This window comes from Natrix helvetica, assembly GCF_964273705.1.
Source record: "Natrix helvetica genome assembly, chromosome: 5".
In the NCBI taxonomy this organism is placed as follows: domain Eukaryota; kingdom Metazoa; phylum Chordata; class Lepidosauria; order Squamata; family Natricidae; genus Natrix; species Natrix helvetica.
This window is the reverse complement of record NC_138551.1, coordinates 20,948,694-20,975,896: the sequence shown is the minus strand read 5'-3', so window position 1 is coordinate 20,975,896 and position 27,203 is coordinate 20,948,694. Positions and strand designations below refer to the sequence as shown.

Here is a 27,203-nt window from a genome sequence, read left to right as displayed (position 1 = left end):
ATTGTTTGGCAGGTGATATCCAGGTGTCAAAACTGCACATATTTCACTTGAAGGAGTGGTTGGCATTGAAAAAGAATTATTTTCACTTGATTAACCTGCCTTCTGAATTATTATACACTGCACAGCATCTACATTCTCATAATTTTTGGTTTCTTCATTTCTCTACCATGACATTTCAATCTGCTACCAGTGTACTATTTTCTTTTTGATGTTGCTCTCCTTTGCCTTTGAATTTGTCAGTATATTCCCCCTCCGTGACTGTAGTAGTGAGTCATGACCTTGTCTTCTGATCTGATAGAAGTGATACTGTCATGAATTGGGTTACAGCCAAACATATACTTAACAATGACCTTTGTGAATATCATCAACACATCATTGCTTCGTACACTTTAATACCTTAAATAGTGCATCTGATTTTAAATGCTGGTCCAACTAAGTTCATGTTCCTAAAATATTTAATTTGATGCATTCTATTTTCACTTTGACAATGTCAACATTCTGTCTAGGTCATCTTTAGAACTTACAGATCTTCTCCAATAGATAGAGGAATGGCTTCCAATCTGGGCAAGTGAAGGGCAGGAATCTTATCATCTGGCATCCAACCTTCTCTGTATGTTTGAGGCCTGTCCACACAGTTGTCTTGAAAACAATGCAGAAATAGAACATAGAATAACAGGTCGGAGGTGACCTCCGAAGTCTTCTAGTCCAACCCACAGCTTGAGCAGGAGACCTTATGCCATTTCAGATGAATAGTGATCCAGTTTCTTTTTGAATCCTCCAATGATGGATCAACCACAACACCTGAAGCTGTTTTCTTGGTTGATTGCTCTCACCGTTAGGAAATTTCTCCTTAATTCTAGGTTGCTTGGTTCAACATGACCTTATTTGAGGCTTATCATTGATGATTGATTATGCTTTCATTTATGATGGCTCTTATTAACTATCATGAGTGCTGTTATTAACGTAAAACCTAATGTAAGTAGTTGTCCGCCATAAGTAGGCCTAACATTTGAAGAAATAGATGGGGGAAGGGGAAATCAAACCTTCAGAAGTATCACTGCCCTAGTGACATTGACTGTAATGCCCACAAAATGGGATGATCTGGCATTCATTAAGAAGAATGGGTCACACCCTCTTCTAAGAGCTTTTAGTAAGAGCCCTTGGGATTAATGGGTATTTGCCCACACTGTCTGGGTTTTTAACAAGGCATTAGTCAGGCTTGCCATTTTGAAACTTTCAATTTCCCATCTCAAATGAAGCCTGGCTGAAATACGTACTTCTTATGGCTCTCAGTTATACATTTTCTCTTTTTTCCCCCTATTCTCACCTGTGCCATATGAATTTGTAGTACAGCCAGTCTCTGCAGCTTGGATTGTAATAATGGGTTTCCTCCTCATAGGGAAGCACAATGTCAACTAGAGGGATCTACTGGCGAGGCAAAAAAATGTCCAGATTTTGAAGTTTCTTCATCTATTCTCTGAAAGTCTTTGCCTTATACAGATTTAAGTCAATCTTACATTCCCTATTTCCACAGTACTTTCTAAGAATGATGTGTTAAAAATAAGAAATTGTGTAATGAGGAACACAAGCCATTCTACACTGAGTGGGGTTTCAACTCGATTAATTGAGATTACGGTAGGATCGGTTTGGTATCAGTCAATCATTCCCTAAACCCTGTTTAACCAACTCTCTTTGACCTCACTACTTTCCAGAGCTATTGGGATTGCCATTCCCAGAACTGCCGTTTAATAGTGGGAGTCTTCTGTACCTGCAGGACATAGAATTAGGACAAAGGATGGAGGGGATCGAGTCCTTTTGTAGAAAATGTTATCTGCATTCCCATTCAGTTTAATGAAAACAATTTTTAAAGGATGTGTGATGCTGTTACAACTGATTACTTGTAAAGTACTCCAGGAACCTATGGGACTGTTGAATGAAAAATAGAGCAATTCATCTTACTTTTTTGCACCTGCACAGAATCCTGTTTGAAACTTTCTAAAGCTTGCAGAATTGATCAGCAGAAGCCCATCCATCACATGTGCTATACAGCTAGGCATGCTCCTGCCTAAACCTTCTTAGCACAATAACAGAATAATAGAGTTGGAAGGAATCTTGGAGGTCTTCTAGTCCAACCCCCAGCTCAACCAGGAGACCCTATACCATTTCAGACAAATAGCTGTCCTATATCTTCTTAAAAACCTTCAGTGATATAACACTCACAACTTCTGAAGGCAAGCCATCCTACTGATTAATTGCTCTCACTGTCAGGAAATTTCTCCTTATTTCTACGTTCTAGTAATAGTAACTTAATTTTTGATTAGTTTCCACCCATTACTTATTGTCTTGCCTTCAGGTGTTTGGGAGAATAGGTTGACCCCTTCCTTTTGTGGCAGCTCCTCAAATATTAGACATTTACTGGCACCCCTTCAAATATTCTAAATTTGTTTTTAAACATCACAGTTCAAAGAGCACAAGCAGAATGTCATTCTGTGGGCACAGTTCTCAAATCCGATTGGGCAGTTTCAAAGTCTGTTTCTCCTGCAGGACAATAAACAACGACTAACCTTCTCAATGTGAGGGCGATCTGGCTGCGATATCTGTCACCCCATTGATCGCCAGGGTTGATTCGGCTGATCTGGCTGACTAGGCGGGTGTCTCCTTCCTCCCTCACCGCTCCATATGTGTCCCTCCCGAAGCAGTGTGCTCGGTGGAAGAGGACGATCATACCAGATAGAAGGAGTGTACCCATCTTTGGTCAAGGGTATACGATAGCTACGCACCCCTGCTAGAACCTCCAAACAAGCTCTAACCTTCTATAATAGTATAGTATAGTCCTCCAGTCCCTCAGTGATTTTCTTAGGCTTTTACATGTTTTGATCTTTTCCCCATTGACCAGTGGTGGGATTCAAAAATATTTACTACCGGTTGTTTGGGTGTGGCTTTGTAGGCGTGGAAAGGAAGGATACTGCAAAAATCCCATTCCCTCCACACTCTTGGGGGAAGGTTACTGCAAAATCCCCATTTCCTCCCCACCCCACTAACCTGCTTTCCAACTCCGTTCTCCTGTTCAGGGCAACAAAACAAGATCGGCTGGGAGGCAGCGGGAGTAGGCCCTATTTTCCGAACTAGTCACAATTTCCGCTACCGGTACTCCAGAACCCGTCAGAGCTGGCTGTATACCACCTCTGCATTGACCAAGGGCCTGTCATAGATCAATAAATATTTAAATAACTGAATTCTCATCAGACCTTTTGATATCAGCAGCTATGCTTTGCCCTGTTGGTTAATTTCTCCCGTCGTCAATATCTCTGCTTTCCAAATTATCTCCTCTCCATCCATCATGGAGATCTTCTATTCAGATCTTGGTTCTCTTTACTTTTGAGTTTTTGGAGAATTTGATTCCACAAGCCTTCCAGGACAAATATAACAGGATATACTGCCAACGTTGGAAGCTTTCCATAAGGACTTTCTCAGGCAGCGAAATGGAAATCCTTTGAGAACTTCACACAGAAACCGTAATTGAATCCTGTGCAATATCAGATCCATTTTTATTCAGGTGAAGAAGACTTGGCTCTCTCTTCAGTTGTATTAAAAAGCGTGGCTGGTATCCATGGACAGTGGCATTTACCTGGGCAGAATTAATAGAGGGTCGAAGTCACCTGCAATTTTGGCTGCTGTTATGAAGCAAATTGCAGGCTATCAGCACACTTTAGTAATGATCGATGCTGAAGTGTCGCCTTAAGATCAGAACTCCTGTTCCATTATAGAAATGGGTAATTGGTGAATCGGATATTGATCGCTACACTTCTACCAGCCGCAGTCATCATGGCCGATAGTAAAAGGATGCTGGAATTCACCGTTTAGCCCCTGTTTGCTGGAGTTAACAGTTGTACTAGTTTAAGAAGCAGCAGTGGTAGAGAATCCAGGAAGGATGCCTGCTTGTCAGCTTTCTAACAATGTTGGACTGGTGGCTATTGTCAGAAAAGATTAAACTTTGCCTCGATTCAGCTGAGCAGTTCTTATGTTTTACTTCACAGCCTTTTTGATTTAGCCCTTGGGAAGTTGGCGCACCCAGGCACGGGAGTGGGTTATAAAGCACACAAACCAGCCTGGGTATTGGACTTGCACTTCCTTCCAGAGATGAATATTTTCCTGAAGATTTATATCGCCTAACTCCCTTGCCTCACAAAAAGCAAGGGAAAACAACTCGTTTTAGTCAAACAAATTAACTCCTCTGCAGTTTTAAAGATCAAATTATTTATGCAGGAATGTGGAGCATGAAGCACAGAAAAGATTAATGGGCTCCAGGGTGGCACTGTTAATTTTTCTTCATGAGCAAAAGAGACAAATCCAGGTATGGAAAAGGTTACTTATATTTTGCTTGATGAGACAAAACGTAGAGCAACGCATTGGAAGACACGTTGTTAAAATTCCTGCAGCTCTGATTTAATGCAGTATACCCTTTTCCTTTATTTTCATTTTTTTCATAAAAGCATCTTTCCTTGTTTAAATACTAGAGGAGAAAGGAAACAAATAGAAAAGTAACAGTGTTACACTTTCCCTGCCCTGTTTTTTTAATTGGATTGGTCTAATCAAGAAAGCCAGTCTCCCTCTCTCTCCCCCTCTCTCTGTCTCACTCTCCCTCTTCCTCTATCCTCTTCCTCTCCCTCCCCTTGTCCTTCTGTCTCTCTGTCTCCCTCCGTCTCTCTCTCTCTCTCTTGCTCTCCCTCTTCCTCTCTTTCCCGCTTCCTCCCTCCCTTTGTCCTTCTCTCTCTCTGTCTCTCTCCCTCTTCCTCTCTCCCCCCTCTTCCTTTTCCTCCCTTTGTCCTTCTGTCTCTCTGCTTCCCTCCCCCTCCCTCTCTCTCTTGCTCCCCCTCTTCCTCTCTCTCCCCCTCTTCCTCTCCCTCCCTTTGTACTTCTCCCTCTCTCTCTCTCCCTCTCTCTCCCTCTCTCTCTCCCTCCCTCTCTCTCTCCTTCTTCCTCTCTCTCCTCTTCCTCTTCCTCCCTTGTCCTTCTCTTTCTCTGTCTCCCTCTCTCTCCCCCCCTCTCTCTCTCCCCTTCCACCCTCTCCCCTTCTCTCCCTCTCTTCCCCCCCCCACCAATAAACTGGTGTCCTCAACTTATGACTGGTCACTTAAGAAGTGTTCAGAGTTAGAATGGACTCCTCCAAAAGTCTTTAAAACCTAGTCCAAAAGTTCCAACAACCATTTACCCTGTCGTTCATGACTACATTTCAAGCACTCTGCAACTGGTCTGTATTTAGGGCCATTTTGAGCATCTCACAGTTACATGTCTGCAATTTACACATTTTTGCCAAAAGCTGGCATTTGCTTCCAGCTTTCAGCAGAAACTCCCTATATCAAACAATGGTTTCACTTAACAACTATGGCACCAAAAAAATGTCATAAATTTGGGTTGGTCACACCATTTTTGTTATTATGATTCAATCACAATAACCCCAAAAGGGTTACCATTTTTATTACACTGAAGATTATTATGTTTTTTGTATTATTTGGGGTTTTTTTCATTGTGCACTACTCAGAATCCTAGTAAATAGTGCAATATACAAAAATAAATTACTGTTCTTGGATTCAATCATCTGTTCTCCTGAGGTACATCCAGACTTCAGCCTTTCAATTATGATAAATATTTGTCTTCTTACATCTCTTATTAGATGTGGAGGGACCTCAGTCTATGCCCAGCTATGTGGCAGTACCAAAATGCCTTTGGCTTATCTTGAAAAATTAAACAGTGTTAGACCTAATTAATATGTTCTTGGAAGATTATAAAGAAATCCTATAAGGCTAGCTAGACTGGAAAGTTGAAAAATGTCCCAGAAAAAAAAAATCAATTATTTGGGTGCCAAATAATTGATTATTTGGGTGCCATTAATTGATTATTTGGGTGCCAAATAATTGATTATTTGGGTGCCAAATAATTGATTATTTGGGTGCCAAATAATTGAATATTTGGGTGCCGTCAGCCAGACAGTGTCGGTTGGTGACCCCCACGGGGGAGAGCCTTCTCTGTGGGAGTGCCTTCCCTCTGGAATGAGCTGCCCCCGGAGCTTCGCATAATCCCTGACCTCCGGTCCTTCTGACACGCCCTAAAAAGTTGGCTTTTCCAGCAAGCCGACCTGGCCTGTTAATTTTATCTAATTTTTTTAATGTTATTGTCATATTAATTGGGTTTGTTTTTTTGGATATTTATCTAATTTCCTTTTAACTTTTGTGATATGTGTTTTTTAATGTTGTACGCTACCCTGAGTCCTTTGGGAGAAGGGCAGCATATAAATCCAATAAAACAAACAAAACAAACAAAGTAATTTTCATATCATTGCCACAGATAGGTTTATGTTGTCCCCAATCCTTGAATGTTGTATGTGTGCTCCTTGGTGCTTTCTTGATCTTGGTTCTTCTCTTAGAGACATTTTCTTGCACTGATGATGTTACCTAGTTACCTATTCAACCATCCATGGAAAACAACCACGCTCAGAGATCACCAAGGACCTCACAGTTCAACATTGAGCTACAAATATTCTCTTCTATGAATTCAGCATGAGGGAGACTCAGACTTTACTATATCTAGTTCAATAAAATAAATTTTCAGCCACAGGACTCCAAATAGCAGCCAAAAGTAAATCAGAGTCCAAGGCAAAGTATTGCTGAAAGTTCCAATTTATTAATGGAGCCATGTTGGCACGTCTGGGAAAACCCGAATCTGAAAGCTTCCCGGTTTTCCACACCTAGTTGAAAGTTCAAGATCTTGCCCCCACACCCACAAGTCCATCACATGGTCCAATCTCCCACTGCCATGTTGGCAGTTCTCCCCATCCAATTCCGGTCAGGTGCAGAAGTGAAGAGACAAAGGATGACCTTGGCTTTCTAGAAAGAATTTTGTTGTGGTACATAGTATGTGACTCCTTACAATCCCCCTTCCATTTTCCCGCAATAGAAAATGCGTAGCAGAATAATAGAATTGTGGCAGGTCAAAGACCCAAAACAAAATATGGCTGCAGGGCCTGACAGATACCTATTCAAACATCTGCAAGAAAACAACCAAGCTCAGAAAGCACCAAGGACCTCACAGTTCAAGACTGAGCTGCAAATATTCTCTTCTTTTGAATTCAGTGTGAAGGAGACTCAGACTTTATTATATCCAGCTGAATATAATAGATTTTCAGCCATAGGAAGCACAGCTTGAGATGCTACAGAGTTGGAGTAGTCCAATGATGGACAGAAGAGATTGCTGAGTGTTTTTTAGCACATCACCATGAGTTTCATTATTTACTCCAGTTGACTAACAAGGCGAAGAACTGACTATGTTTGGTTTGCGAAAAAAGAATGCACGGGAGGATAAAACAAAAATGGTTTTTCACAAAAAAGGTTTTACGACCTTGTTTCTGATTCTGAAAGTGACAAATTCCTGGGCTGTTCATTTGCTCAGGGCATCTGTTCTTTAATTCTTCCCCTCTGTCTGATTAATGGAGACTGAGTAGGTCTCAGGGTTCTAGGGAAAATAGTGAAAAGTCAATAAGCCTGAATTCACGGGCAACATTGAGCTTAGACCTGGGGTTGATAAGCTTTCGATTTATTAATATTATGGATTGCCCTTTGCTTTTATTTGAGAGGGGGGCTTGGTTAGGGCTTCTACTAGACATTTGATTCTTAATTTATATTTTGACTCAGTATGGTATAAAATTGCACCATCCATTTTTGGGCAGTTGAATCATTGAATTACTTGACAGTTTGTTGTTTCAAGAATGAAAAAAAAATGGGGAGAGATTCCAAGAATAGGTTATCTACATCCCGCTCAGATAGACCAGTACTTTGATAGCTTCACATTTATGTATACTTACATAAGGCCTCTTAACAGAAGAAAATAATGGGACTTGCAGAACAGAGAAGAGAAAAGAAATGAAGTATCTATAGTTTAGATTACAGAGGGTGTCATCTGTATTTTTGAATGGTAATTATTCGACGTTACAGTAAACTACCCTCAAAGCTTATTTTTCTCTGATGTTGGAAGACATTTATAGGTCTTTTCTGAAAATGCTGAATTGCTAATGCTCTGTTTTTCCTCCAGACAACAAAGAGCTTTACCTGTCAAAAGCTGTTCACAAATCTATCCTTGAAGTTAATGAAGAAGGTTCGGAAGCTGCTGCTGCTTCAGGTAAACTTCCTAGAAGTGTGGACTAAATGTCATGCTCAGCTTTTTAGCAAAAAGGATGTATTCCAACAGAACGAACTGGGTGGGGATGAAGCAAGCAGTAGGTGGGACTTTCTCCTCCTCTTGTCAAAGATTGGCAACGATGCCAAGTTTTGGAATTTTGCTAGAAAAACTTGTAGTATAGTTAACATCCTTCTAGAGCAGGGGTGTCAAACTCAAGGCCCGGGGGCCGGATCCGGCCCATGGGGTACTTAGATCTAGTCCATGGGGCCATCCTGGAAACAGTGAAGGACCAGCCCTCAGTGCTTCTGCCAGCAAAAATGGGCTCCTGAGCTCCGTTTTTGGCTGCCACGGCCTCCTGCAACCCTCTGCCAGTGAAATCGGAGCCCGTTTTCACTGGCAGATTGCTCGGGCCACCACAGGTTCCCCCGATAGGTGTGATGTCGAGCTGGCCACACCCACCCTGGCCACACCAGTTTTGATGGGTTTTGAAGTCCAAACAGTCATCAAGGGCCTAGGTCCTGCCCTGCCATGGACAGCCAGCTTCACAGCTGAATTTTCCTCTCTTTAGTTCAAATCCAACAATCCTAACAAGATGCATTTTGTGTGTGTCTTGTACAAGGAGGTGGAAGGGAGGCACGCTCCTAGTGGAGTAACGCCAGCCATGGAAGATTGTTAACCTGATAAGCATATGAAGCAGGACCGTGACATTTATCCTCTCATTTTCATCAGCAAAATAATTAATGGCTTAGCTCCCAAGACAGCTGTGCAGATAAATACTTCATCGTACAGTGCAACACACCTTGAAAGGGCAATTTCAGAAGAGCTGTTTTGGAGGACATTTCCACACACTTTCTAGCCATTTGTTTACCTTTTTGGTAAGGTCAATGAGTGGGTAGAAGTCTCATTTAAAACTTGTCTTCAAGGCTTGACAAGTTGGGAGGGAGGCTTGGTCTGCATTTAATTATAGTCTTAGCATTATCATGAGGAGGAGGAAGTTATCCAGTGGTATCGGGTCAAGTCCAGTGGTGGGATTCAGACGGTTTGCACCACTTCGGGAGAACCAGTTGATAACTTTCTGAGCAGTTTGGTGAACTGGTTGTTGGAAGAAATCTTTAGGGCAGAGAACCAGTTGTTAAATTATTTGAATTCCACCACTGGTGGGTGTGGGTGTGGGTGTTTGTGTGTGTGTGTGTATATACATACATACATACACATACACACACACATACATACATTCATATATATGCCAAGATATTTGTTTATTACAATTTCTAAATAAAAATGTCAGTCTATGAAGAAATTAAAGAAATTAAAAAAGCAAAAACAAATAAGCAAGAGTAACTATCTTTTACTTGGACTTCAATATAGTTTACTTGGACTTCAGTAAGGCATTTGATAAGGTAGACCATAACCTACTACTAGATAAAGTAGAAGAATGTGGATTAGACAGCATCACTACCAGATGGATTCGTAACTGGCTGACCAACCGCACTCAACATGTAGTCCTCAGTGGAACTGCATCTACATGGAGGGAGGTATGCAGTGGAGTACCCCAAGGCTCTGTTTTACAATGGTACCGGGGGTGGGGTGGGGGAGGAAGCAAGACCTAGTTTTCAACTTACTCTTGTCTCTGTGTTTAGAAGTAGAAATAGACAGAAGATAGACAAGTACTGTATATCTCAAAAGAACTAAAGATTATTTAAATGGTGCCTTTTAAAAAGGCAATAGAAACTTGGCGACTTGGAATTGCATTATGCGGGCATAATATATTTGAATTCTGAGCCCAGGAAATTCTGCAGCCGATTCTTTTCCATGATTTATTCTTCTCCTGCCGCAGCCTTTGATTAAATGTCTTTGTAATACCAGAAGGAGGGAGGCTGGACTGCAACCCCAGTATGAAGAGATAAAAATACCCCTCTGCTCTTATCAGAAGCATCAAGTTGCAGCTATATAACATTACCTCAGTTTGCAAGATGTTTCTGTTTCCAAATGAGCGAGCAATCAGGCAGAAATAAGAAAGAGCCGTAGACAGGAATGGGCAATCTGCAGCTATAAGCCCTTGTTTTTGACTACTGGAGCTGAATATTGAGAAGCTAATTTCTCATCATTTGAGCTAGGAAACATTTGAAGTGGAAGCCTCAACTTTATCGTTGAAAGTATTTTTTAAAAAGGGTTAAAAACATTCCCAAATTTCATCTCCCCAATCCCCCCCCCCCATTGATAAGGCAATGTTTCTCAATCTTGGCAACTTTAAGATATGTGGACTTTAATTCCCAGAATTCACTATGCCACATGGTGGCATGGCTGGCTAGGGAATTCTGGGAGTTGAAGTCCACACATCTTAAAGTTCCTTAGTTTGAGAAAGACTGTGCTAAGATTTGAGATGTTGTCCCACCCATATTGCATCATTGTCCTGCCTATTTCACAGCTCAGTTCCTTCCCCCAACAAAGTGATCCATATGAATATATTTAAATAATATACATCAGATGGCAGAACTATTTGCTTATCACATACAAATATTTAATTTCCCTCCCCCCCCCCCCGATTTTTAAATAATTTTAAACATTCTCTTATTAGTTTCAAATCATATATCAATTCCCTTTTTTTAAATAAGTAGAAAAGCACAATATTTGGAGAAAGCCCCATTTCTACTGCGCGTAGATTCCTCAAAATTATATATACAGGGATTCATTTCATGACTGGGAATGCGTGAATGTTTTATTTATTTATTCCATGACTATCTCTTTTTATATGTCAGTATAATAAAGATAAAAGTTAATAAAATGCTCGCAAACTGTAAAGCTCTAGAGGAGAGTCATTAAAGACTTACAGATTTAATTACCGTAAGACTAAATTTTGCCATAATACTAATGTATTTGAACTACAATATTTCCTATTTGTACTGATACTGCAAATTAAATCTGCATATTTTGGATGTCTCGGCTTCAATGTCAGAAAAACACAGAGCTTCCTGGATGCTAATTCAAGTAGATAGCCAAACCTGTAAGAGATGACCAGGTTGAGCCTGAGGGTGGAGTTAAATACATCATTAGTCTAGAGTTCCTACATCCCATGAAAGAGAGCCCCACTGGAAATCCATTGACTCTTATCTGCTGTCAATGTGCCTTGATCGTCAGTTGATCAGATTCTTGTATAGCTTTTTACAGAATAAACTCACAGTGCTTTTGAACTCTACCTGACTCCTGGTTTCTTGACCATGAAAATCCCTTCCAAACTGTATAGCTATAGGAAATTATGGGTTTGGGATAATCATCATTATAGTCCAATATATCTCATGCTCATCAAGTTGGAGAACTCTTTGCAACTTAATGAAGAGTTAATGACTGGTCCTCTGCTGTTGGCAGTTGTGATTGGAAACAAGTGACCTATACTGACTGTATTCTCAGAACAAGCCAAACTCTATTGGTATTTTGGCTTGCTATAAAGTCAAAACCCATACTATAGATTAAATTATGGGTTAGAAGGAGTATTTTAAGTCAAGTTCTTTTGACATTGTTTGATTGAGCCACAGTGGTGCAGAGGTTAGAGAGCAGTACTGCAGGCTACTTCTGCTGACTGCCGGCTGACTGCAATTTGGCAGTTCAAATCTCACCTGGCTCAAGGTTGACTCAGCCTCCCATCCTTCTGAGGTAGATCAAATGGGGACCCAAAATTGCTGGGGGCAATATGCTGACTCTGTAAACCGCTTAGAGAGGGCTGTAAAGCGGTATATAAGTCTTAATTGCTATTGCTATTTACATTTGTTTGTATTAACTATCCAGGATGTGCTCTGTCATTTGTATTTCAGCTAAGGGTTAAGGTAGAGTTAAGCAACATTAGTCTTTCAGACAGAAAATGTACAAAAAATGGCCTTGTAGCAGTTTGACTGTCTTATCACCCCTGCTGACTGACTTCTTTTACAAAGGCAAAGGATGACAGAAAGAATATGTTTTCCTTCATTCTGCAGATGGTGTCTTAGTCAGGGGCTTGGTCTAAGTTAGGCTGCCATGTAAGAAAATAAATTCCAGAATGCCAGATCAAGAGGCAAAGCTCTAGCATAATCTTGGCAACTTTGAGATGAGTGGATTTCAACTCTTAGAATACTCCAGCCAGGTGATTCTGGCTCGGGATGTGGAGAGCTGAAGTCCATTCATATTAAATATGCCAAGGTTGGGAAACATTGCTCTAGCAATAATAAATTGAATGTGTTTTGAGTGAATTTTTTTTTACTCTTAATTTCACACATTTAGTATCGCTCATAAATCTAGGTTCCATGGAAAACCCTGACACAGATGTTCATTGGCGACCACAGACTTTTTTTTCATTGTTGTAATTAGGAAAATAACAACAGGGCAACAGACTACTAACCAATCAAGAACTATTGCTGAGATAATAAGCAAGACAGAGTGAGACTAATGTACTGTGGCTTGCTATGTCATTTTGAGATAATTTATTAGATTAATGTAATGAACCATGATAATGACTGAGCCACTGTCCCACTAAATCCATCCTTACTGGAGCAAATTCTTTCCTTCTCGAAATCTCATTTCTGTCTTGCTCTTAAGTGGGGCCTTCCATCATTCCTGTCATTAAGGCAAACCACGTTTCCTTTAAACAGCCTCTCAAGGTAGAATTTGAAAGAGATCTCAGATTAAAGGAAATTCTGATTTTCCTAAACCAAAGTAAATGATTAAGGGAGGATCTGGTTATAAAGACCACAGGAGATTTATCTAATTGGAAACCAGATCAATTCACAGTGAATAAGTCAATATAAACATGAATTTAAGAATGGTGAGTAGTATCCTCTGTATAAGATAGGGAGTCAGTCAGAGGTGGGCTTCAAAAATTTCAGCAATGGAGTCTCTACCCGACTGCTGGGTGGGCGTGGCTTTGGTGGGCGTGGCCTAGTCAGCCTCCTGCACCACTCTGGGAGGGAGAAAACTGCCTCCCCTGGGCTCCGGAGGCCATCTGGGAGGCCCATTTTTCTCCCTCCAAGAGCCTCCGCATGGGCTCTGCTACTTTGCATCCAAAACTGGACACGTGGAGACTCCTGGGAGGGGAGGGGTGGGCGGGGCCAGCCAGGGGTGGGATTTGGAGGTTCTCCAAACCAGCCATAATGTTAGCTACGGGTTCTCCCGAACTCAGGCAAACCTGCAGCAGCCAACCGCTGGAGTCAGTGCTGTCATTTCAATTTCAATTCAATTTCAATTTATTTGTGCTTCTAGACCGCCCCCTCTCCCAGAAGGGACTCGGGGCGGTGTACAGTCCATAGAGAATATCACAAAAATACAATAAAAAATTAAATATGTACAGTTTGGAGGAGGTTAAAATGCAATTAAAAGAACTGTACAAAGCTGAATAAATATAATTTTTTAAAATCCCTAAAACAGACACAACAGATTAAAAAACCCTAAAATAACCAGATAATAATACATTTGCCAGGAGGGACAGTTGTAATTATGCCAGGCCTGCTAATCGGAACAGGTGAGTCTTCAATTTTTGCCGGAAGGAGCGGAGGTCAGAAGTGGTTCTAATGTCGGGGGGGGAGGTCATTCCAGAGGGTTGGGCCCATCACAGAGAAGGCCCTACTCCTTGGTGTCATCTCAAAACGGAATATTATCTCTGGTTGAAAGTACTCTAGCAGTGTCCCTGTTGTGATAGCGAAGATGATCAAAATATATCATTTGAAAGTTTTGCAAGCATTAAATCGGAATTTGCATCCATTTGCAGTGGAAATTCGAGGATCAGAATAAAGATTTCAAAGTAAGAGTGCACTCCTGGGAATTATTGTGGCCAATTAGGATTAAGCTAGCACATGTTTCGCTGAATGCATCTGTTCTGTATTTAACAATAACCCAAGTGGGTGGTGGGGTTATCCAACTGTAATGACTTTCCCTCAGAAGGGAATGGATGTAATAAGTCTCCCAAGTCAGCTTGTTTGTAAGTAATAAACTGTTCCCAAAATGGTGAAAATAAATTGTTCCACTACCAGTTGTTAATCATTCACAGAACATCTCTAGACTTATCCATTTCTTTCCAAATCTTTCTTGGTTTTAGATTAGGTTTGGACCTCCTGACAACCCTGTTAGTGTGATGGGTTTTTAATCCTTGTTTGTGCATTTTAGGTGTGCTACAAATGGACTGGCAGAAAAAAAGCAGAGATTGTGGGGCACAAATATATCCAAAAAATGTTAGACTTTCTTCTTTTCTCTTTTTCTCCCATTCCCCAGGAATGATTGCAATTAGTAGAATGGCTGTGCTGTACCCCCAAATTATAGTGGACCATCCATTCTTCTTTGTGGTCCGGAACAGAATAACAGGTGAGTGCATCACAATATTTATAAAACAAAGGATTGAATATATATATATATATAAAGGAAATACATACTCAACTATTTATACCATAAGACAATATCAGAAAACATTATTTGTCACTCATTTGATTCCTTCTCTCATTTAGGACTCTCATTAATTATGAAAATAAACTACTAAGGATCACCAGATATTCTAAATGCTACACTGACTTTGGCTCTTTGTTCTTTCACCCATAGCTCTTTTGTGGACAGATAATCCTATCTGAGAACCAATATGGACTTGGTTCACGAGAGGCATCCCATCAGTCTCTTAATATCTTTTTCATTCCTTGCAAGTTGCGTCAAGTACTTCTAGAGAGTAGGGCTGGTTTTAACTATTGTTCCATAGACAATATTGGAACCAGTAAATGGTGTTTTCAGGGAAAATACCTAATAATGGGACCTGTCCAGCAGGAGAGACACAGTCTTTAAAGAATTGAATTGAATTGAATATTTTTACTGGCCAAGTGTGATTGGACACATAAGAAATTTGTTTTTGATGCATATGCTCTCAGCATACGTAAAAGAAAAGATACATTCATCACGAATCATAAGGTAGAACACTTAATGATAGTCATAGGGTACAAATAAGCAATCAAATCATACTAGGAAATAATCAATTTAAATTGTAAGGATTCAAGCAACAAAGTTATAGTCATACAGTCATAAGTGGGAGGAGATGGGTGATAGGAACGATGATTCAATTTCAATTTCAATTTATTAGCGCTTATAGACCGCCCCCTCTCCCGAAAGGGACTCGGGGCGGTGTACAGTCCATGTCAAAGAACAAAATTAAAACAATTAAAATTACTACATGGAAAATATATATATACAAATATAAAATGGATAGATGCATAAGAGGAGGATAAAAGATGTACAGGACTGTATTGCTAATAAATAATTAAAATAAACAGACATTAAGATCCCAATACCCAATAAAATTAAGACTATAGAATAATACCCTTAAAAACCAGTAAAATATAAATGCCAGGAGATAGGCGTTGAAATTATGCCAGGCCAGCCAGTCGAAACAGGTGAGTCTTTAGTTTCTGCCGGAAGGAGCGGAAGTCGGTGGTGGTTCTGATGTCGAGGGGGAGGTCATTCCAGAGGGTTGGGCCCATCACAGAGAAGGCCCTACTCCTTGGCGTCGCCCGCTGGCATTGCCTAGCGGACGGCACCAGGAGAAGCCCCTCTCTGTGAGAGCGAATTGGCCGCTGGGATATATGTGGGAGGATGCGATCCCGCAGGTAACTGGGCCCTATGCCATGGAGCGCTTTAAAGATGATGGTCAAAACTTTGAAACGCACCCGAAAGACCACAGGCAGCCAGTGCAGCTCACGCAGGAGCGGTGTCACATGGGAGTACCTGGTACTCCCCATGACCGCCCGCACGGCTGCGTTCTGGACTAGCTGCAGTCTTCGGGCGCGTCCCAAGGGAAGCCCCATGTAGAGAGCATTACAGTAGTCCAGGCTAGACGTCACCAGTGCATGAGTGACCGTGCGTAGGGCATCCCGGTCCAGGAGGGGGCGCAATTGGCGCACCAGGCGAACCTGGTGGAATGCCCCCCTTGCCACGGCTGCCACATGATCGTCCATTGACAGCCGGGCATCTAGGAGGACGCCCAAATTGCGCGCCCGTTCCACAGGGGGCAACTGCTCGCCCCCTATGGTCAGCGTTGGAATTAGCTGACTGAACCGAGGTGCCGGTAGCCACAGCCACTCAGTCTTGGAGGGGTTGAGTTTGAGTCTGTTGTCCCCCATCCAGACCCCGACAGCTTCCAAACACCGGGACATCACTTGAGAAGACTAATAGTAATAGTAATGCAGACTTAGTGAATAGTTGACAGTGGTGAGGGAATTATTTCTTTAGCAGAGTGTTGGTGTTCGGGGGGAAAACTTTTTCTTGTGTCTAGTTGTTCTGGTATGCGGTGCTCTATAGTGTCTTTGGAGGGTAGGAGATGAAGATTCCTTTATAGATAATTGTTCCACTGTTGAACTTCTTTTAAGGAATTAGTATTGTTGTTTGAAATCTGTATTCCTTTAGCTGTTCTTTTCTTTCTTTAAGGTACCATCATTTTCATGGGGAGAGTAATGCACCCAGAAGCAATGAATCCAAGTATGCATGATTTTGAAGAACTTTAATATCTTCACAGGTTTATCCACATTCTCACAAAAGAAAACAAGCACACCGAGTTTGCAATTGATGTATTTAAGGTTTTCCATGTGGTGGTTTCCTTTTTTTTTTCCAGTTCTCTCTTTTTTGCAATGTTACCTTTGAGATACTATTTAAAAAGACAAACCGGGTCTAACTTCAGCTATGAAATTGCAGACCATAGTTGTGCAAGGGAAGCTTTCAGTATTAAAATATATGTTGTTGTCTCTGTGATTTATTGTGTTGGTCCTTTAAAATAAAAATTTAAAAATATCCATACTAGTGACCATCTTCTTGTCTTGGAATTAATACCTAATTGTCTCTCACATGAAGCCATTCCAAATTTCTATAGTAGAACATACTCATGTGCCATTGGGAATTAATTAGTTAATTAATTGTCAAGGCTCTTTGAAGCCTAGATAATAACCCCAAGGTGCTCAGATTTTTTAAGATGAGAGGGCAAAGTATTGGGAACACATTCCAGAAGTGGGAAGAGCTTAGATCAGTGTTTTTCAATCTCAGCAACTTTAAGATGGATGGACTTCAATTCCTAGAGCTCTTCAGCGAACCATACAAACTGAGGAATTCTGGGAGTTGAAGTCCATGCAGCATAAAGTTGGTAGGGTAGAGAAACCATGGCCTAGATAGACATTAGAGCGGCTGAGACCATAACTGATTTGGATATGTTTTAATTTAAATGTAATTAAAATTGAATTAAGTAACTCTGGTCAATATGACCATTCCCCATATATTGTGTGCATTTCCCAAAGTGTCACAATAAAATGTACAATTCAGCATTGTACATTGTATAGCATTTATCTAAAATTCTAGACATCTGTTACCTAAAGCCACTATTTTCCAACTTGGACAACCTTCAGGAACATGGACTCCGATTTCCAGAATTTCTCAGCAATTGCTGAGAACTCTGGAAATTGAATGCCATACAACTATAAGATGCCCAGGTTGGTAAATGCTAATCTAACTCATGGTGTAAATAATCCATTACATCTCTGTATGCTCCATCACTCTGTTTTATCTTCTTCTATAATGTGTCATCTACCACTGACTCAGTGGTGAGATCCTACCAGTTTAACAATCCGTTTGGTGATCACGCGCTTTGCTGCGTGTGCGCAGTTTTGAGAAAACTTTCCTTCTGCATTACTGCTGGGGAGCAAAACAGCTGAGACACTCTTAATCCACTCTGCCTTGTGACTAATCTGGGATGATATAGGTCAGTATAGGGCAGGAGTGGGTGGACGAGCCAACTTGATTGTGGGAGCGAACGGTTCGCTCCCAGCTGATTGTCAGAGCTACCAGCTTGCCCGTACTGGTCCGAACCAGTAGAATCTCACCCCTGCACTGACTCCTATGCAAACGCCAGGGAAGTGAGGAAGTCTCCTTTGGGAAAAACAGGCAAGGTTCCCAGGTTTAAGCATGGAAAATACAGCACTGGAAGGTTTTGAGAAAGAATTATTCCAGAACCAAACTCTGTCTTGCGTCAGAAAAGGCAAGAGTTCCAGAATATGTCGAAAACCTACAGTGATGTCTAATCCTAATGCATTTATAGAAGATCAGTGACAGAGGTCATGTGATGTCTTGAAAGAAGTGGCACAGTACTGTAGCAGTGCATGAAGACATACTGCAGCTTTAAGTAACATAATTCCTATGAAGCATTCTAGCTTTGTGTTTCCTAAACGTTGTCCCACTGCACCCCCTTTTTAAAATCAGCAGTTGAGATGCTGGGCTTGTCAACCAAAGGTTTGGCAGTTTGAGACCCAAGAACCACATGATGGGATGAGTTCCTGTGTCTGCTCCAGGTCCTGCCCACCTATCATGCAAATGCATGTAGACAAATAGGTACCACTTTGGTGGGAAGGTAACAGCGTTCCACATACTCATTGTATTGTTATGCCAGCCACGTGACCCTAGAAGCATTTTTTGGACTATGTTGGCTCCCTTGACTATGAAACAGATGAACAACACCCCAAAGTTAATTCCACGTTGTTGCCAAGAAGACAATATGGGCTATTATGCAATCTCAAAGCCAATTTTCCAGTGAATAAGATTGATATGTGCCAATATAAAAAAAAATTGCACTACTTTTTTTAAAAGGCCGGTTTTAAATGTGTTTCTGTAAATTGCTGCAGTCGTAAAAAAAAAAGTGATGTCCATTTGAAACTGAGTAGCTGTCACTCACTCTAAATCGCTGTACTTTATAGTCAGTGGGGATTGGGAAGTTAATAATTTATCAAGATTTCTTCTGGCAGGAAGATTAACAGGAAATCATGCAATTCTCTGTGCAGCTCCTTGAATTGTTCATGAAAAACAGCAAATGTTTTTGTGGCTATCTTCTGTAGATAAGAACCATATCATCTGAGTCCAGTTAAAGAGAATAATGGTAAAATCCCGTTCAAAGCACCGAGGCACCAATAAAGGCTTTCTTTTCCTTGTGGGTTTGATTGTAGTCTCTGTCAAATCTTTTTTGGCAAGACGTCCAACACAAAATCTGTATGCCCTTCCACACTGGTAGCTTTCCTGTATGTACCTTCCATCCCTCCCTGCCTCAAAAGAAAAGCTTTATACTCATAAAATGCAATTGTATTGATGCTTCTACAGATTAAAAGCAGTTTATTAATAAAGCATGGGGAAAAACAGCATAGATTGCAATCCTGTGCGTGCTTCATTAAGGAATATTGTCAAGATGTGACTCTGTAATTGAATTCTTTTCTCATTCACTAATAATTAATTCACTAATTCTATTGCTTTGACCCCATTAACGAAAAAGCAAAAGCTACTCCCAGGCATTAAGTTGGTGCTTAGCTAAAGTGGAATCAATAATTTTTAAAAATAAAGTGTGCTATCTTTACTTTTTTTTCTTCCCATTTAATGTTTTACCTTTGGCAATATCCAGGACTCTATAGATGGCTTGTTGGAATGATGGCGCCAATAGCTATTCATAGTAAGTTGACGCTTGAGTCCTGATAAAATGGTTATTGTTTTCCGTATGATAATTATAAATCTACAAAGCTATCAACTCAAAACAAAAACAAGAAAGTGAACAAGAACAGTGTGAGAAATTACCTGAATTTATTCATTTAATTCCTCCTTCCCATCTATATTCATGGTGGAGATGAGAAATTATGGCAGATTGAGAGAGCTAAATGGTCTTCATTTTCTACTGCTAGTTTATTAATTTATATTCTGCTTTTCTTCCAAGAACAAAAAATGGCCTTCAACCCTTCAGTTTATGCCCCAAACAGTAAAGCTATATGGTTTGGCTGGGTTGAGGGAGAAAGAGAACAGTTCACAGCCTTCAATAGAATTTGATGGCTAAGGGTGGTCTTGAACATGAGTCTTCCCTGACCTATTGCAACACTAAAACATTCTGGCAACAGTTTTCATCTTCACCATCAAATGTTTCTGCATTTGGTTGCAGGAATTGCAGGGGTGGGTTCCTGACAGTTCTAACCTCTTCTATAGAAGAGGTTCCACAAATCGACAGTGCCGTTTAAAACTGGTTCCAGCTCCCTCCTCCCACCCGTCCGGACATCATCAAGATGAAGAGCGAAGGAGGAATTCTGGGAGTTGAAGTCCACAAGTCTTAAAGCTGTCAAGTTTGAACACCCCTGGGGTTTTTTTCTAAATGGTTAGGGGTGCAAGGGTCTTGTAACTTGACAGCTTTAAGACTTGCGTGTTTCAAATGCCAGAGTTTCTGAGCCAACATTTTGGTTGCTAAGCAAGAGCGTTGTTAAGTGAGTTTCACCGCATTTTACAAGTTGGCCACGCCCACCCAGTCACATGGCTGGCAAGCCACTCCCACCCGGTCACATGGCTGGCAAGCCACTCCCACAAAGCAGGCCACACCTACAGAAGAGGTTCTAAAAAATTTTGAAACCCACCACTGAGGAATTGGGTATATCTAGTTAATGGAAAAGAAGGACCAGGGGTGACATGATAGCAGTGTTCCAATATCTAAGGGCCTGACACAAAGAGGAGTGCCAACCTATTCTCCAAAGCACCTGAAGGCAGTGCAGGTAGCAATAGATGGAAACAAATCCAGGAGAGATCCAACCTAGAACTAAGGACAAATTTCCTAACAGTGAGAACAATTGCCGCTTGAGTGGAACAACTTGCCTCCAGAAGCTGTGGATGTACCAACACTGGAGGTTTTAAAGAAGAGTTGGGCAAGCATTTGTCTGAAATGGTATATGATTTCCTGCTTGAGCAAGGGGATGGACTAGAACAGCGGTTCTCAACCTGTGGGTCGGGACACCTTTGGGGGTCGAACAACCCTTTCACAGGGGTCGCCTAAGACCATCGGAAAACACATATTTTCAAAAAAATACGTAAAACATAAAATAATTTTATGGTTGGGGGTCACCACAACATGAGGAACTGTATTAAAGTGTTGCGGCATTTGGAAGGTTGAGACCCACTGGACTAGAAGACCTTCAAAGTCCCTTCCAACCCCTGTTATTATGTTGTCTGGTCGGTAAAGTCAAGGGTGTTAGGTTGTGAATTCCGCCCTGAATTAAGGAGGTGTGAATCTTGGCATCCCTTGTAGCATACTTTTGAAATAAGCTAAAATAAACCCGAAGCAAGATCTAATAAAAACATTTTTTTAATATAAAAGAAAATAAAAATACAAAACTTGCTAACTGAATTAATTACATCTTGGCAAAGCTATGTGCCTGCCTCTTTCGGCAGGGGAACAAAAGATCAGAAGAGAAAGTTAAGGAGGAATGTGAAGGAGCATGCGCACTAAATCACTTGCAGATAAGAACTCTGACCTGTGCAGTAAATCTCAGCACAGCTAGCAAACCAATTAACGCAGTGACAAAGGGAGACTCCAATAACCATGAGAAAATAATTGCAACCTCAAAGGATTCATGCCTGAATTATGAGATATATCACTGCTACAACTACAGACCTAAATTGTCGCTGCTCCTTCCTTGTCTATCAACTCACTTTTGTTTGGAAAAAGTGGCATGTCCTTGCAGAAGGAGATGAATAGATTCATTTTAGTCTGGTGCTTGGAGCTGGTTGATGGGATGAAACACGAAGTTGAAACTAAGAATTATTGTTCATGTAGAACCATTTTTGGTCAGCTTGATGGAGGTGCACACCCCTAAAAGAATAGATTTATACTGGGATGTTACTCAATTTCTGGCTCTGTCTAGTGAGATCTTCATCCAGCATTTTTGGTGGGGTACATCAGTTGTGACCATACTGAAGCAGGAGATTTTATCCACAATGGTTCATGTTCTGATCCACCCTTCTGTTGGATTAATGCAATCAAGCTTTACATGGGGTTGAGGTTGAAGACTGAAAAATAAAATTGGGCGCAATGCAGCATCTTGCATAAAGTTGCATTGAAGGCACCAGAGTCACATAACCCCTCTTCACAGTCACTGTATTGGTTACCTGTAAGTTTCAAGGCACAGTTCAAAATGCTGTCTTTGATGTATTAAAAAAAACCCCTTTATGGCTTTGCAACTAGGACTGCCTTCATCTCTAGTATCTATATCTCATTTCCCCAGCCCTGAAGGAGAAAGGACAACATGGGTTACATTTAAATTGGTATGGCCTTCCTGTGATGGAATACTTTCCTTTAGAAGTTATGCCAGCACCCTAACTATTGATCTTCCGGAAGACTTAAGCTGCTCTGGAGTGCACAAGACAAGTGAAATGTCACGGTTGCACTTATTTGCCTAGTATTTGGTTATTAATTAATAATTAATTCAACTTGCCTGACTGAACCAAATGCCCAATGTTGTTTTAATTATCCATTAATTATGTAGCTTAGAAGCAACTTGAAAGCACTGCCTTTATTCAGGGGATTTCTCTCTCTCTCTCATTTTACAGCAGACTTTAGCCTCAGATGTAATGAAACTGACTTTACTGATTTTTCCGTTACAAAGTAATGACTATAGTTGTCCATAATGATGAAGTATTTCCTGCCTACAATTGAAACTCCCAAATTTACCTCCTCCGTATTGTCTGCAGAAGGGGAGATGGGGCCAAGGGTGGACTTCAAAAATTTTGGCAACAGGTTCTCTGCCTGGTTGCTGGGTGGGTGTGGCCATGGTGGGCATGGCCTGGTCGGCCTCCAGCACCACAGTGGAGGGGCGGCATTTTTGCCTTCCCCAGGCTCCGGAGGCTTTCCTTGAGCCTCTGGGAGGGCAAAAACTTCCCCAAGCTCTGGAGGCCTTCTGAGATGCCTGTTTTTCCCCCTCCCCAAGCCTCCACACAGGCCCTGCACTTATCTTGCATCCAAAATGGGCCACGTGAAGACTCCTGAGAAGGGGGGCAGGGGGGGCAGCCGAGGTGGGATTTGGAGGTTCTCTGAACCGGCCATAATGTTAGCTACAGGTTCTCCCGAATCTGGGCAAACCCATAGCAACCCACCCCTGGATGGGGCCAGTGGCATGCCTGGTCTCCTGACTAAACCAGTGCAAATTCTAGAACAATAGAAGCATCTGTGCCAGTCTGCTTGTATTTGCAGATACATTTTTTGCACACAAAGAATCCTTTCAGGTATGGAAAAATCTATTGTAATCGGAAATAGCATCCTCCCCTTTCCCCAAAAAAGGATATGAGAACCCTTAATGTAATCAGATAAGCATGTACAGGACTTCATTTCTCTATTCGTGGATCCAGATTACCTGGCATTCTATTACTGGCTGCTTCTGCTAACAAGTTAAAATCCACATGGTGCTGTTATTGTTGTTTGTAAACGCATTGACATAACAGGTTCAAAAAGGCCCTATCTTCTTAATTTATAGATTTGCCTTTCTAATAAGCGCACAGAACTCAGTGGATGAAGGAAGTTTAATTTACACCAGGTGAACTTCAAAGGCTTAGTCAGAAAATATTCAGGGACTCGTATTTTATTATTCCTTCTCTACAGCTACAACATACGTAACTGGGTCAGTTCCAAAGCCTTCTCAAACCATAAAGCATGGAGGCTGCAAACAGGCAATGCCAAAAAGTGAGGGGACTCCAAAAACAACAAGCCTAAATCCAGATGTTTCAGACTGGTGGGTAGTATAAGAGCAGCATACCAGCAGCTTGTTTGCCCCTGTAGCCCATCTTGGCAAAGAGACACTAGTACCAGTGGTGGGTTTCTACCGGTTTGGACCGGTTTGGCTGAAACAGTAGTGGTTTGGGGCCTGGGTCGCTGGAACCGGCAGCAACCCAGGCCTGCCACGCTCCCGAACCGGTTCTCCGGGCGGCACCATAAACACCGCCATCTTGCTTTTCGCTTCTGCGCTTGCGCAGAACAATTTTTATTGCACTGTGCACGTGGTGCAGCGCACACACAAACGAACCAGCAGTAGTGTCTGCCGGAACATACCCCGGGCTAGTACCCAGTATGCTCAATAGCAAAAGCCTTGGGCACTAGTACAATATCTTTGTAGATTACTCCTTCAGAACCTCTGGCCTTGTGGCTGATGAAGAACTTGAAACCCAGGTAAGCAAATCTCTGAGATATGTTAAAGAAGAAAACCACCTATGCTACAAGAAAACCACCTATGCTACACACTTGGAGATTTAAAAAAAACAGTCTACATTTGGAATAATAGCTTGGATCTTCTACCTATATCAACAAAAGCAGAGGAGAGCATTTTATGCATGCATGAAGTTCCACCTGTCATTGTCAAGAATAGAATATATTCTTGATATATATACAGCACACTTTTCAAGTTTTTTAATAGATTTCCAGTTCCAAATTGTGGAACAAATTACTTGTGACTCAAAACGCTTACAATTTCTGAAACACCTAATTTGATTGGTGGGCTAATATCAAAACTAAATGACTTAGACTGGATTGGCATGCTGGATATTTAATTACTTTTGGCATAGCCTATTGGATAAACCCAATTGCAAATAATGGCTTATGTATGAATATATTATGTGAATCTAGCCAATAGAGTTATATTCAACAAACCATAGTTAAATAAACTGTGGCTACCATGTATGTCAGGTTGAAACTTTCAGCTCCTAAATATTGCACTGATCTAAATTTTCGATAGTGCAGTTGGTCAGCCAATTATGAATCCATCTGGTGGTGATGCTGTCTAACCCACATCTTTCTACTTTATCTAAGAGTAGGTTATGATCTACTTTATCAAATGCCTTACTGAAGTCCAAGTAGATTATATCGACAGTATTCCTCTGGTCCTCTAATTTTGTCACAAATGTTCTCTCATATACATATGGTTGGCAGCTACATGTATGCAGTTTTTTTCTGAAATGAAAAAAAAACAAACTTCTTCCTCAAGAGTTTTATCTTTGCATTGAACCATGTACAGATCTTGGAAAAACAGTGCCTCCGATTTGGAGTCATGGCAAGAATTTATAACCACCTTCAAGGCATTTTAAGAACTGTGATGATGATGCTCTCTGCATTTTGGCTGGTCTTTAAAGTCAGTAAATCCCGTAGTACGAACTATTATTGGGAAATGACTGACAAAGGCAACTTTCGTCCCATGCCAATTTGAAAATGAACAATAGAGAAACTGCAAAAGGCAATTAACAACAAGGGTTGACAAACATGGCAGAATTTGCACTGGTTCTAGAAAATAAATGTTTGCCTTGGTGAGGAAAAATGCTTGTAAGACCAAGAGTCATAAACTGACAGAAATGATTAAGTGATCATTTAGTTCAAACATGTTGCGCTCATATTTCTCCAGATGTTCCCCTGCCAGTATTTATCATGGCGACATATTTGGCATATTATGCTAACTCTGCTGAAACTGGATCAAAAAGGATGGTTGTACTTTGCTAGAATACTGGTAGCAAAATCAAATGTGTATAATCCATTTCAGCCACAACAGAATCCATAATTCTATATGTTTATAAGGTTGAACCTGGAGGATCAGCCAGCTAAGTACAGTTAGCTTTCACTTCAGACTGGATTTTTGTCACTAAGCAACATGGTGGTAAAAGATGATGTCATAGAATCACATTGTTTAGTGACAGCAATTCTAGCACTCTTTGTTCCCTTTCTTATGCTGATTCTCTGACATTTGTAAACACAATATCACATGTTCACCATTGGTGCCCTCTTGCTGGCTTCCTCACTGACCTTGTCACAAGTCAGCATGATGAAGATTGCAAATGACAATTACTGCAGGATGCTTCAATGTTGTGATAACGCGGGACAAGGCACAAAGATCACACAGCCAGCTGAGAGTTCAAACTTCCTTTTAATGCTCCACATTTTCCTCAAACGCTCCCATGTTCTTGGCAAGTCCCAGAGCAAAGCATGTACACACACACATGGCAGCCGCTGGCTGTGCCCAGTCCAGCAAAACAAGGGGACAGGGGAGTGAAACCAGGAACAAACAATGAGTCCACAAAGTAGGGAACAAGATACTGAGCCCACAAAACCAGGAAGAAGCAAGCACTCCTGCAAACTCCATATGTCTGTACTGGCACACCAAACTCTAGCAATTCAGTGTTTGTTCCTGACAAACGCCCCTCTACACAATATCTCCTTAAATCTCAATCCCCAGGAGTGCCTTGTGAAGAGAGGTGGGGTGCTCTCCTCCTGAGTCATCAGATCAGCCTCCGCTCTTCCCGCTGTCTCTCCGCTCTCCGTGTTTGAGGATCTAGAGGCAGCTGTCCTTGCTCATCGCCTGAGTTCCGTTACTCCTCAAGTCCACTGCTTGCCCTCTCTGAATTATCCTGCCCCTGTTCCTCCCTGCTAACAACCCGTCCCAATCATGAGGGGCCCTGGGCTGCTTCAGCCTGCTCCTGCCCACATTTCTCCAAAACCAAGGAAGCCACTCCCTCAATTTTCATCGGCTCCAGATCAGAGGTGGGTTCCTACCGGTTCAGCATGGTTCGGGCAAACCAGTAGTGGTATGGCGGCATGGGTCGCTGGAACCGGCAGCGACCCAGGTTTGCCACCCCCCCCTGGTTCTTCGGTCGGTGCCATTGGCGCTGCCATCTTATTTTTAAGTTGTGTGCATGCGCAGAACAATTTTAATTGAACTGAGTGTGCAAACCGGCAGTAAATCAGGCTGAGACCCACCCTTTCTCCAGATCCTCCACAGATTCAGGCTCCAATGGAAGCATGACAAATATCCTAACCTGTGACCAGACCCTTGAGCACCTGGAGCATGCTCCCATGAAACTGGTGACGCTGCAACCATCATAAATATGAGAACTGGTCATCCCTCAGCATAATTATAAGTTCTAACCATTGCTGATCTAGTGATTGTTACACAAGAGCCACCTCTAAGCACATTGGAACCCTTTTCCTTTTGCCAGGCTGGTATAAACACACAAGATGTGTAGTCTGATTTTAAGGCTCAGTGACCAAACACATGATTTGCATGAAGAATGTTCCTGTTCTGGTTGGAAAAATAAGTAGCAGGTGATGAAAAAGGCCACTGCTTGAGATGCTACTGTGCTTGCCAAGAGCAGGTGTTTAATTGGTTGTGGAATATAAGTTCAAACACCTGAGCAGAAGGCAACTGCATTCTTCAGCAACTGCAGCTTTCTAAGTTAACGTT

At 41.5% G+C, this 27,203-nt stretch overlaps 1 protein-coding gene across 1 annotated transcript in view; it reads left to right on the top strand.

Moving 5' to 3' along the window:
- The window catches only part of LOC309393404 (neuroserpin), a 163,953-nt gene extending 147,003 nt beyond the window's left edge, over positions 1-16,950 (top strand). Inside the window, exons 7-9 of the mRNA XM_081955595.1 lie at positions 8,086-8,172; positions 14,404-14,493; positions 16,591-16,950. Of these exons, the coding sequence (XP_081811721.1) occupies positions 8,086-8,172; positions 14,404-14,493; positions 16,591-16,667 (254 nt within the window). The 3' untranslated portion in view covers positions 16,668-16,950. The remainder of the gene's footprint in view (positions 1-8,085; positions 8,173-14,403; positions 14,494-16,590) is intronic.
- Positions 16,951-27,203: the final 10,253 nt, after the last annotated feature.